Below are 12656 nucleotides of genomic sequence, written 5' to 3' on the forward strand. Positions count from 1 at the left end.
ACCAATGACTTTATAGGAACCTGCAATCAAGCAGGATTCACTGTCACTGTCTGGAGGCAGGTCCACAATGTAATAATTGATTTATTCAAGACTAAAATGATTGCACCTCCTATTTTGTGCATCTTTTTCCTCCACTAAGTGCTTGGCTGAGTATTTTGTATGCAACAGTCTCACAAAATACAATCCAGCCCTCACATGAAGGCTTGTGATTAATGCTCTAAAATAGTTTATGTAAGGCTGTGCTACAGGAAAACAACAAGCCATAGTAATGTGTTTAATGTTTGTAATAATGGCCTAAATCCAACTGGTGGCTCCAATTAGAGTAGACCCATTGAATTAGTTGCTGCCAACTGAGTCAACACTAATGTAAATCCTATTTATTCAATGGATCTATCCCAGTTGGGACTACGGACTGGATCCAGGCCAATGTTATTTAAGAAAGGAACACAGGTACACAATTATAATAGGGGAAAGGGCAACACCTGGTAGGGCATCCAAGCAGATGTGGATGCACTGCCCCTTTGAATATACAATCTGCAAGCCTGATATGTCCCCACAAAAAAACTGGTGAAAGTAATGGAAACAAAAGGATATTGTGGAGATGAAAACTATTACATATTATGGTGCTCTAGCTCTATTTTGCAGTCAAAGGAAGGAGGGAGAGTGAATGAAACAACAAAAACCCCTGGGGGGTGAAAGCCCTGAACAGTGAGCTATCAGTTATGAAGAGCAGCTCAGAGTTTTCCTTGCAAAATTTGGCTTGGCTCCTTTGCTTGGGTCATCTGGAGATAAATGCTCCACAAGCAGGGTGATGTAATTGTACTCTGTTTTCTCTTGGCTTCTTATTTGTGGCACGTCAGAAGGTGACGGTGGTGAACTGGTCTATGAGAAATCCAAAAGATTTGACTTTGTCCTTCTAGTCTGCTCCAGACCTTATAATTTTAGAATTAGACTAGAAAATGTATGGCCGCAGCAAGATCTCAACTGATTTCCTGGATCTGATACAGCCACTGGTCGTATGAATTTGTCAAAAGAGACAAATACAGGTATTAAAACAAAACCAGCCCCAAGTAAGAAATGGACTGTTTCTCAAGCAGAAAGCATAGTGCTTGTTTTTTTTTTTTTACCCCTTTACAAAACCCTCGAGATAAAAAGATATTTGGACAGAGTGGAGGAGGAACAGATGAAAAATTCTACCCTCCTTTACTCAGCAATAGGGATAAAGCCAAGTCCTCAGCACTTGAAAGTCCTCCATGAAATCAAGCATCAAGCTTTTTAAAATGCTGAAAAGGGGGAGACGAAAGAAGAGAGGAATCATTTCTTCATTGACTTCCCATGGCTTAACTTTTGCTCCTTGGAAAGAATCGGAGAGCAAAAGAAAACTGTCTAGGCAGGCTTCAAAAACAGGCCCTCTGCTTAAACACAAAGCAGGAAACATATTGTTCCCTCATGTGCAATGATGGTACAAAGCCCAGCCTTGCATTCAGCCACAGGTTTTTGTCCTGTGTCCTGTAAAATATTTTTATTTCACTTTGTGAATCACTTGAAACAAGGATTGGGAACTTCCAGCCACGGGGGCCATATGTGGACTTTTAAGATTTTCCACCCAGGTAGCAGATCCCCTCTTTCTTGGGCCCGTGGCCCTTCCTCCTTTTCCCTGCTATGGCTTCTCTGCCTCCCTAGCCAGCCCACCAAATGCAACAAACAGCAAATATCTGGGGAACACTGGTGTGAGGGTGTAGGGATGTTTTAACCCTCTTGCCTCCACCACACCCATTATAATCCTGACCAATTGCACTGGAGCAGCCTCCTAGTGAAGCAAGTATGTAGTTCCCCTCATCCAAGCAATTACAATGGGGGACTGGTGTGTGGATGCAAAACACATGTTTGAAAGAAAGTTAAAAAAAAGATAGATATGAGTCGGGCCATATGTGAGTGCACGGCAGAAAGGGCCAGCACCTCTTACCACTGGCATGTGGCCCTCAGTACATTACCTCCAAGGGAAGGCAGCCCTCAAAGAGAGTGAAAGAAGCTTCCAGAACAAAAACCACCACCAACAGTAAAACAAACCATGTCTTTGCGTCAATGAACACCATCCTACCCAAATACTGTTCTTGGATATTGTCAGTACAGCAGGAAACTGAAGATTCATTCCACCTCTCACTAGAAATGCTATTATTAAGTCCAAATACCCTAGTGTAAAGGGGAGACATCACCGTTTTGTGTACTAGGTGGTGCATACGACAGGAAGCAGCATGTATGCTACAGTAAAAGGGGTAGCACACGTTTCAAATCTAAACATTTCTTTTAAAGCTACACAGAAGCTGCAACAAGCTGAGATGCATGTTAGCAATTCTGTGGCCTGTGAAGCACACAAGTGCCCTTCTTGAAAAACACAATACAGTACACATGCATTTGGCAGTCAGGATTCAGTATAAAATACTGTACAGTACCATGTAACCACAGACAAGGGAGTATCTGTAAGTTTCACTTTCTATAAGTTCGTCATTTTCCCAACCTTCAGTTCTGTCCATTTCCCCAGCCCCTTTTTATGAGGCGATTACACATATTTCTACAAGTAATTTTCCTAAAATAATGCATTTTAATATTATTTTCTTTAATACGTACATGCATTATATTTACCCCAAATATATGCATGGTTCTACAAAATTTTGGTTCAAGAATTCAGTCTCCCCTCCCATCAAAAAAAGAGAGATGAATCCAAATTTGAAGGAAAAACTAAGTTTCACTTTTCTTACTGGTTAAAAAGCATAAAATTAAGTAAATCCGGATTAAAATGGAGTCTGAATGAATCTGTCCTTTGTTCCAACTGAACCAATAGAAAAACAGGATATGAAGGCTTGCTTGCTTAATATGAAAAATTATATACAGATACTCAGTGTGGCAACATCTGTATTGTGAATACAGTAAGTAGCTATGGGGATGTGTGCCTTTCATAGCCCTCCAACTACAGCAGTTTCTAATGGAACCAATTCATTTATGAATCATTCTCAGATTTATAGTTTTGAGCTTCCTCCTTTAAAAAAGTATCCCTTATTCCAGAAAAACCCTCAAACCTCCAGGCCATCCTTCTAGCTGTTCCTCAGCCTGGATAAGCAGGCATTTTATACAACAGCAGCAATTAATCATAACTTTAAACAGACATTTCAAAACCTATTAAGAGTTCCATAACACACAACTAAGTATATCCAGGTAGGTGGATGACATTTACAGTTTTCAGCCAGACTGCCACACAATGGCTGAAATTCTATTGCACTGAGCATAGCATAAAGTTACACCTGTGGAAGTTTATGGGGAGTTTCACCCAGGAGATTCTTATGTCTGATTGCACCATTCAATGAACCACACAACTGACCATACAACTGTATCTGCAGAACTGGTTCCTGAATACGACTTCTGCCTTCGTGCAAATTTCAGATCAGTATGCACATTTTCAAATTACACAAGCATAACTACACAACAGGTTTTCAGTCATTCTCTTCCAAACCTTACTCAGACACTGTAGGTACAATAAACAGATGACAAAGAGCAAGAGCATCTTCTATTCTGAAAGTTTCATATACATAATTCTACTTAAACTATTCATAAACATTACAACCCATCACCTTGGATTTTGAGTGCCTACACTTCTCTACCACGGGGGGGGGGGGAGCATCCCCTTCTGAGAAAATAATTTATTGCTTGCCCAATTAAAAGTGTATAAAATTCTAAAACCTCTTTAAGGAAAGCAGGTGTACCACCAAATTTGAACAGCCTACATGTCAAAGGGGCCAAAAAAATATGAACAGAGACAAGATGTGACCCACAGGCTGTTGTAGAAGAGCATCCCTCCATGACAGTTTTACTATGGATTTTTGAACAGCACTTTCTTGCAAATCATAGAAGCATATATAATGTCATGTGTTCACATAGTTCTGAGAAACAGAAACAGGATTAAATCAATCATAGAATAATTGAGTTGGAAGCAGCCTATAAGGCCATCGACTGCAACCCCCTGCTCAACGTAAGAATCCAAATCATAGCACACAGGGTTGCAAAAAAGGAAAATTACTCTTCCCTCCCCCAGTCAAGTACTGATGTCCACAAAGAATTCTGTGACAATAAAGAAGTGATGTAAAGGATGCAACCCAGACTATATATCTCATTCTCAGGAAAGCTCAACTGAAATCGCTCTATTGTTCTCAAAATTAATTCTTATGCAGCTTCAACAAAGATATCAAATTAGGATGTTTAAAGCCCCATCTCACAGGGTTTAGGAGAGGATTATTACAACTAATCAATCCACCATCCACCTGTGAAAACATCTGCTTGTGTGGCTGATAAATTGCTTACCAATAGTTTATTTGAGAGATTAGCATTGTGATTTTCAGGATTCCAAAAGGAGAGATGGATTAGCTTGATACAGCAAATATAAGCATCTTAAAGGTCAACAGATTTATTCCACCTCCTTTAGAGGCTTGGGGAAGGAGAAAAAAAGATATGGAATATAAGTCTGTGGAATTTCTATAGGAAGATCAAAGGTATACATTTTACATTTCCCTGGTTTCTGGGTCTGCGTTTGTATTTTTCACCTGGTTGTCACTGCTATGTGTGTATATTGTATATGTAACTAAAAATACATATGGGCAAACAGACAGACTCATATACTTTTTACACAATTGGCAACACTCCATGCATCTAACCAAGTGGGCTCAAGCTCAGAACAGTCAATGTCATCCAGAGATCTGTTCATCACAAGGGTACCGCAAGACTGTTTACTTTGCAGATCAAATCTAGCTCATGAAAAATAAAAAAGCCAAAAGGCTGTTCTTATCTCTGTTGCTTCGGTTTTCTACTTGACACAGAAGTCCAATAAACCAGGCGCTATGCAGTGTCACATGTGAATGATCAAACTGTCTGGAGAAAGGCCATGAAAATTAGACTCAAAAGTTCCCAGCACTGTTTGTTTTCACATTCCAGTGCAAATACCACAAACAGTCCTTCTGACGATGAGAGGTACACAAGTAGAGTTAAGACTGGTATTACGTGGAATAATCTAACACTACACTCTTTATTTGCAGAATACTTTTAGGAAGTTTATTAGCACTGACAGTTGAGAGTCTCTAATGCAGAAATTCAGTCTTGAAAACCAGTTCACAACTATCAATGGCGAAATAAATTCTGTACCAGTCAGTCTGCTCATACATACCTTAATGCCTTAGTATCTTATGCAATCTCATTTTCAAGTAGAGATACACAGTATTGCACTGCTAGTTATTCCTTTATAAAATATCCACAGAAGGATTTAAACAAAACCCAATGATCTGACCTGGCCACAGTGACACATGTCTTAATTATACTCCGGCTGTATTACTGCAATGTGAGCCTACCTTCGGAAAGTATTCAGAAACTCCAGAGGGCCCAAAATGCTACAGATTGATTGTTAACTGGGGCTAGTTACAGGGATCATACATATAACAACCCCCCCCCCCAATTACAGCAGCTGCCCTCTTTCCAAGCACAATTCAAAGTGCAGGTTTAACCTATAATGACCTAAGTGGCTTGGGTTAAAGCTTTCTCTAAAACTGTATCTCCCCCTTTATGAGCCTGCCCAGATGTTAGGATCATCAGTCCCACAACCTTCCCAGGTGTGTTTGATGGGGATACTGGAGAGGGCCTTTTCTGTCACTATTCAGAAATGCTGGAACTCCCTCCCATAGGTTGGCCCCATCTTTGCTGTCCTTCCATAGGCAAGCAAAAACCTTTCTCTTCAGGCAGGCCAATAATTTACTGAATAATTTACTGTTTTCAGCTTTTAATATTGTGCTTTTCATGATGTAAGCTGCCTTATAAAGGCAGAGAAAGGCAAACATATTTTTTAAAAATAAAAACATAACCTAATAACATGGGTTCACATGTTGAAAATCTCAAGGATCAACTACTGCAATGCTCTCTACGCGGAGCTGCCCTTGAAGGCAGTTTGGAAACTGCAGCAAGTACAAAATACAGCAGTCAGGTTGGTTACTGATACATCTAAATTTGACCGTATTTCACCCATCCTGGGTCACCTGCACTGGCTGCCTGTATCCTTCCAGGCCAAATTCAAGGTACTGATATTACCCTATAAAGCCCTTTACAGTGTAGGACCTTGCTATCTGTTAGAACACCTCTCTCAGGTCAGCCTCCTGTCCAACCTGTACCTCCCAATCCTTGATGCTCTGGGTGGCCACTAGAAGCCAGGCTTTGTCAATAGTGGCCACCCCTCTCGGGAACTCCCTTCCTGTGGAGGTGCGATTGGCCCCCACTCTCCTGAGCTTCCGAAAGTAAGTTAAAACCTGGCTTTTTACATGGGCCTTTACAAACTTCACCCCTCTGTAATATTAATTTTGTAGTAAGTTTATGCTGGCCCATGGTTCGCCAAAGAGATTTTTGTTTTTATATGTTCATTTTTTTAAAATGTTATATATTTTTGTTATTTTCTGAAAGCTGCCCAGAGTAGTGGCTTATCCACTAAATGGGCGAGGTACAGGTTTAATCAACCAATAAATTAATCAATCTCCTTCTCTATCTGATCATCTGCAAGCAAATGTTAAGCATCCCAGTCAACCAGTTTACTATTCTTCTGCTGGGAGAAACTATGCTGGAACTTGTAGCTGAAACCTTTAGATGTTTTAAAACCTTTGCATTGCATTGAAAAGCATATTTCCCCACATATTTACTTCTAAAGGGTTTAATTTAAAAAATTAAATCTCCCATACTAAAAATTTTCAGGTTAATGTTCATTTTGCTGTTGTTGTCATATGCCATCAAGTTGCCTCTGACATATTCAACAGTGAGAAGGAAAATCAGTTGTTTTGTCAGAGAATGGGTCCCCAACACATTTTTCAGATTTATACCTTTAAACTAAACTTTGAGGAAAAACAAAATATATATATATCTTTCCTCTTTCAGCTCTCATGTCTTAGTAGAGCAAGGGGACAGCTGGAATATGTGCAGCTGGAAGGCGATTAAAACTAATATTGGTCGTTACATACAATGGATATCATGCCCACAAAAAACTTAAAGGACCCAAGAGTTGACCTGCAGACAATCACAAATCAATTTCAATTACTGTATCACACACTGAGGTGCAGCTGTATCGGAAATGCAATGTATTTAATTTACATGTTGTATTCCAAATGCTTATATGAAATACAAAGCACCCCATCTCTGAGCACAATATGGCCAGAGCCTGTTATCAGGCAGAGCAGTATTTTGTGCATCCTGAAAACCTACAATGCCTTTTTCACCAACAGCTGTTGACTTCACTGCATGAAGTCATTCTATTTACAGTATTCAGGATTTGGGCCTTTTTAAAACAATGTCCAGAGCAGCAAACATGGCTTTCCTACTTTTTTCCTATCATCACAGGTAGAACTCCGCTGATAAGACTGAAGATCTATCAAGCCCCAGATCCTACTTTTTGCAATTTTCAGAACTCTATAAGCAGGCTATGAAGGCCCATTACTCCTGGCAACAGGTATTCTGAGGCCCACTACAGATTTCATTTAACCATTGTGGATAACCACCATGGACAAACATAGACTCTTTCATTTGTCTAATCCTTTTTCAAAGAACAGCTAAATTCATGAATGAAGTTGCAACAGCTGCAAATTCCACTAATTAAGGGCACAGAAATTAACTATACATAGAAAAAAATATGTCCTCATTCTCTCAAAATTCTGTGGGGTTGGAGAGAAGACTACAAGACAACAAATGATCCAAGATTAGCCAGTAAGCTTTGCACCCAAGAAGGAATTTGAACTCAAAGACAAATGCTACAAGAACTTGCAGTGTTACTACAATAGGGAACTATTGTCAAAAATCAGCATGCTAAGGATTCTGCAGAAAGCAGACACATAGTCACTAGCATATCAGCTATGATGCCAGTAAAGATTTCCCCAAGTGAACAAGGTAAGATTCTCCCATCCACTTTCAGCCACAAATGCTACAGTATATATAACTAAACAAGTAAATAAAACATTTGTGGACATATTTGCAACAGTAAAGATAAATGCATGTATTAAAACAAAATCTTCAGTGACATTTCTTCCATTGAAGAGTTTGTGCAGGGAGGACCTGTGTTCCCACCACAAGCTTGTGTACATTGACTCCAGTCTGTCTATGTCAAATGTAGCTGTTTGGGTCTCCACAGCTTCTTTTCTAAAGAGTTGAGAACTTCTATGCATAGACAATTTAAGCTGCACTCAGATGCTGTCTCCTCATTTATAGATTCTTCGGACTCGCCCGAAAGCCCAATTTTGTACTTACTTGCGCCTTCGATTTTATCCGACCCTCTGCTCCAAATGATCTGCCTCGTCTCCAGCTTGACTTGGAACGTTTTCCGTTCCGGCCTCTGGGACTTCTTGGAGTAAAACAAAGTCATCACGGTGCCCACTTCCAGGCTCCGGTAGAGGTGAACCACTTCGGCTTCACTTTGGAGGCACGGCCCATTGGTAAAAACGGACGCCATGGTGGTGCGTCTCCCGAATCCTTCCTTCCCCTCCAGCAGCGAAGAGAGGGCGAAAAGAAGGCCGGGGGGGGGGGGGGGGGAGAGAAACTCCACGAACAAAAGAAAAGGAATTCAGCTCCTGTTAGAGCGAATCTGGGGGGGGGGGGGGCGGAGGAGGAGGAGAAGGGGGGGATGAAAAGAAGAGGAAGGGGGATTATGTATGTACGGATGAACCGGTTTAAATCCACATCCTTTCCAGCTTGTCCCAGCTCATGAGTCCGAGAGGCAAGGATTTTTTAACCTTCGATCCGTGCTTGCAAAGAAAGGGGGCAGGCTGTCAATGTTAAGAGCAAGGGGGGGGCGAGGAAGGCCGGAGGAGAGGGGAGGGGAGATCTAGCCCCGGTCGGTCGGTGCTTCCTTGGGAACCGTCAACTTTTCAGTCCAAAAAGCCCGCAGAAAATCGCTGCTTTGGCGCGCGCGATCATGCACCATTTTCTTCCTTTTTCCTTCTGCCTGCTTTTCAGCCTTCCTTCTCCCCCCGCTACACACACACACACTTAGCCCCCTCTCTCCCTCGCCGAGTCTGAAGCGAAACCAACCAGCGAAGAGGGAAGGGGAGAGCGGGGGAAAGAAACGGGATGATGATGATGATGATACTTCCAAGGCGATGTTCCCGGGCTTAAGCAAGGCTCGCTTGGTGCGGAAAGGCTCGGCTGCAGCGCGCAGCGGGTGGGAGGGCTGTTGCAACCTTCGCTCCCCGCCCCCCCCCTCCGCTCCTCGCTCGGCTCTCCCGCCGCCCCCGCCGCCTCTTCTCTGCCGACCGATCTCTTCCAGGGGATCGATGGGAGGGCAGGCGGAGCGGAAGATCTCCCGAGAGCTCGGCAAAGTAATGGCTGGAAAGGAAGCGCCCGGGCGAGAGTGGTGAGGGGCGGGCCGGAGAGGAGGAGGAGGAGGAGGGACGCGCAACACCATCCACCGCAAAGCGCTCTCTTCCCCCCCCCCCGGTAATCTGAGGCTCTCTCTCTCTCGGCCGGGGGTGCGCTTTTGTGTAGCAGCCCACACTCGCAGAAATGCGTGCACAGCTTCCAAGGATTTAGCGGGGGGGGGGGGGGAGAAGAGAAACGAAGAGAAAGGGACACACCGCGCCGCCGCCACCCCTTTTTCTTGGCTTTCCACAGTGCAGGAACAGCCCGAGCGCGGGTGGGATGGTGGGGATCGGGTCGTTCCTTTAAGATCTGGACGGGGGGGTGGCGGAAACGAAGCAGGAATGAGGGATCTGCAGGGCCCCCGAGGGGGAAAAAAAGGAAAGATTCCTGGCAGATTCCTCTCCTTTCCCCTCCTTCCTCTTGCACCGCCCCCGGTTTTAAGCATTTAATGAACAAGTGAAACTGAGGGGACAAGAGATCAGAAATACAGCCATTCCGATTTCTGATCTCGGGGCCCTGATCTCGTCTTCCTGCCATCCCGGGAGCGAGCGGGCTTCTCCCAGCTCCCCTGCCCGCAGCCTTCCGTTCAAACAAAAGACGTGACACGGGAAGAGGAAGGCGCGCCGAGGAATCGGTGCCTGAAGAGAGGGCAGATCCCCGTCAGTCAAGGGATTCCCGATGGGCTTTGTAAGCGTCTGCATGGTGTGGTTGTAGGTCTCTCGGCTTTATGTGTAGCGTACAGGCCGGCACACGCTTGTGGGGGGGGGGGGGGTGACGATCCGGCAAAACGTGACAAAAGGTCCGAAACAGGAAGCAGGAATAAAGAGGAAGGAGGAAAGAAGGCGCTGCAATCCAAGTGGAGTTTTTTTTTTTTTTTTTTTTTTTTTTTTTTTTTTGCCGTTTCTTATAAAGCTTCGTTCAAGCTTTTTGAGGATACTATAGGGCGGATCGAGGATCCCGGAAAATTCCCAGATCGAGAAGGTGGATTTGGAGTCTCATGAGAAAGTAAACGTTTAACTTTGTCGGTCTCGAAAGTGCACCCCCTTTTCGCAAAATTTAAGATTTTCTTAAATCCTACAGCTTTAGGGGGTGCGTCCTAAATTAAGCGGAGTAAACTGAACTTTAGAAAAAAAAATACCAAGGAGTAGCTGCGTTAGTCTTTTGGAGCAAAACACCACCAGTTTTGTGGCACTTTTAAGACATAAAGTTTATTTGGTCTGAATCTTGTGGATTATAGGCCACTTCCATGTGAAGCAATGGGCCTTGTTGGGTCTTAATGTCGGTACAAGACGTCTGTTATTTTTTAGATTACAGTCTGGGTGCAGTCTAGGGACGTGGTGGCGCTGTGGGCTAAACCGCAGAAGCCTGTGCTTGCAGGGTCAGAAGACCAGCAGTGGTAAGATCGAATCCACGCGACGGAGTGAGCACCCGTCGCTTGTCCCAGCTCCCGCCAACCTAGCGGTTCGAAAGCATGCAAATGCAAGTAGATCAATAGGGACCACTTCGGTGGGGAGGTAACAGCGTTCCGTGTCTAAGTCACACTGGCCATGTGGCCACGGAAGATTGTCTTCGGACAAAACGCTGGCTCTATGGCTTGGAAACGGGGATGAGCACCGCGCCCTAGAGTCGAACACGACTGGACAACAATTGTCAAGGGGAACCTTTACCTGGGTGCTGATCAGCCAGGGTTTGGGGAAGGGTGCAAGGTTAGATGCAGTGTGTCCTTTGGGCTACAGAAGCCTCCGCAATCCAGCCCATGTGACTCCCTTGCCTAGCAAAGGCCACGGGCTCCACATCTGGCCATGGATGTTGGAAAGTCTTGTTTCTTATTAAACTCCATTCCCGCCCCAGCTCTGAGGAAGACTGCTGTGGAGTTAAAACTAGCACCTTCTTGTGATAGTCTAGTGATATAAAGGTGTCACCCACCCTTCTCTTTCGATTATGGGCAAAGATCATGTAATAGTTCCTTTTCTTGTTGAACTGTGAAGGATACCTGAATAGCTAGCAATATCTACAATCAACATCGCCCAAGGCAGGACTGTAAATTGCAGGGTGTGTGTCTGTCTCTGTGTGTCTGTCTGTCTTCCAAGCACTATGCAATACTTTGAATTTGGATGCAGTTTGGCTTACCTAGTGCTTACACGAAATTTTATCCCAATTTCTCCAATATGGGGTTTGCCATTTTTCTTTAGGCCTCTAGCCCAGCAGAAACCATGTGTTTTGATACAAGGCAGTAGATGTGCTGATACTGCTATTCCTTTTTTTAACAAGTTTGGGAAGAACTCTTCAATCCATACTGCCTGAAGTAAAATCTGAAACCTACCACTTCTGCGCTCATTCTGCAACTCACATTTTGGAACTTGCTTTAAGTAAAGAAACCTGGCTTGCGCATCTGGCAATGGATTTTGGAAATTTTATGTTTCTTCTAGACCATCTCCAGTTCTGAAACACCTGGCCCAATGAGTACTCCTGCAGAATCGAAAGATAGCTTCTGCTGGACAAAGTTTCCTCTAATAAAGGTATCATTCACCATTGTCTTCAATTTGCCCATCTCCGGAACCAGTAGGTCTTTAGGAGGAAACAGCAATGCGCTCTCTCAAGTGCTTTTGGCCAATTCACAGTGCTCTCATTACCTCTTTCATATTGATTTCCCCCTCCCCAGTATAAATCTTCCCCAGTTTTATGTGATAGGCATTTTTGTTTTTGCATTAATATGTCACTCAAACACTGATGAGAGAAATAGAGAAACAACGTCAGCCCAAGCCCTTCTACCACTTGAGGCAGGAGGAGAATTGTCACAAACAACTGCCTCAGTCTTCCTTTTGTTGCCTCTCTTTTTCTCTGCTGCTGCATCCAACTTGGCTTGCCCCACCTCTTGGGGCTTCCCCACTTGTCTGCCTGTCCTAAACTCCTTGTCTGTGTGAGTTACATATCTGGCTGCGGAGCCAGGAGTTTGATTCCCCACTGTGCGTGGAAAGAGAAGAACCAGCCTACGTAGCTTTGGGCAGTTAGCACCATCCAAGGTGGCCTGCAAACAGGAGGGAACAGGAAACCACTTCTAACTATGCTTAGAAAACTCTGGAAAAGAGCAGCATAAATCAACACTGACATGATGGCACATAGTTATTATTAAGGGAAACCGAAGTATAGGCACTGTCTTTACAGTACTTTGAATTTGCCATTTCTGGCACACTGCAACCTGAGACTACCTCCTCACTCAGCCTGACAGTAGGGCTGGT

At 43.8% G+C, this 12656-nt stretch overlaps 1 protein-coding gene across 4 annotated transcripts in view; it reads right to left on the reverse strand.

Annotated features, from left to right (window-relative positions):
* PLCG1 (phospholipase C gamma 1) overlaps positions 1–9208 on the reverse strand; it is a 107331-nt gene extending 98123 nt beyond the window's left edge. For 3 of the 4 annotated variants that reach the window (XM_020789226.3, XM_020789224.3, XM_020789223.3), the window contains exon 1: positions 8311–9191. In XM_020789226.3, coding sequence (XP_020644885.2) covers positions 8311–8512 — 202 coding nt within the window. In that variant the 5' untranslated portion in view covers positions 8513–9191. Of the gene's footprint in view, positions 1–8310 lie in introns of all 4 variants that reach the window. The other variant, XM_020789225.3, reaches the window with a different exon arrangement.
* Between the last annotated feature and the right edge of the window lie 3448 nt (positions 9209–12656).

The sequence above is a fragment of the Pogona vitticeps genome, chromosome 4, assembly GCF_051106095.1.
Source record: "Pogona vitticeps strain Pit_001003342236 chromosome 4, PviZW2.1, whole genome shotgun sequence".
Taxonomy (NCBI): Eukaryota; Metazoa; Chordata; class Lepidosauria; order Squamata; family Agamidae; genus Pogona; species Pogona vitticeps.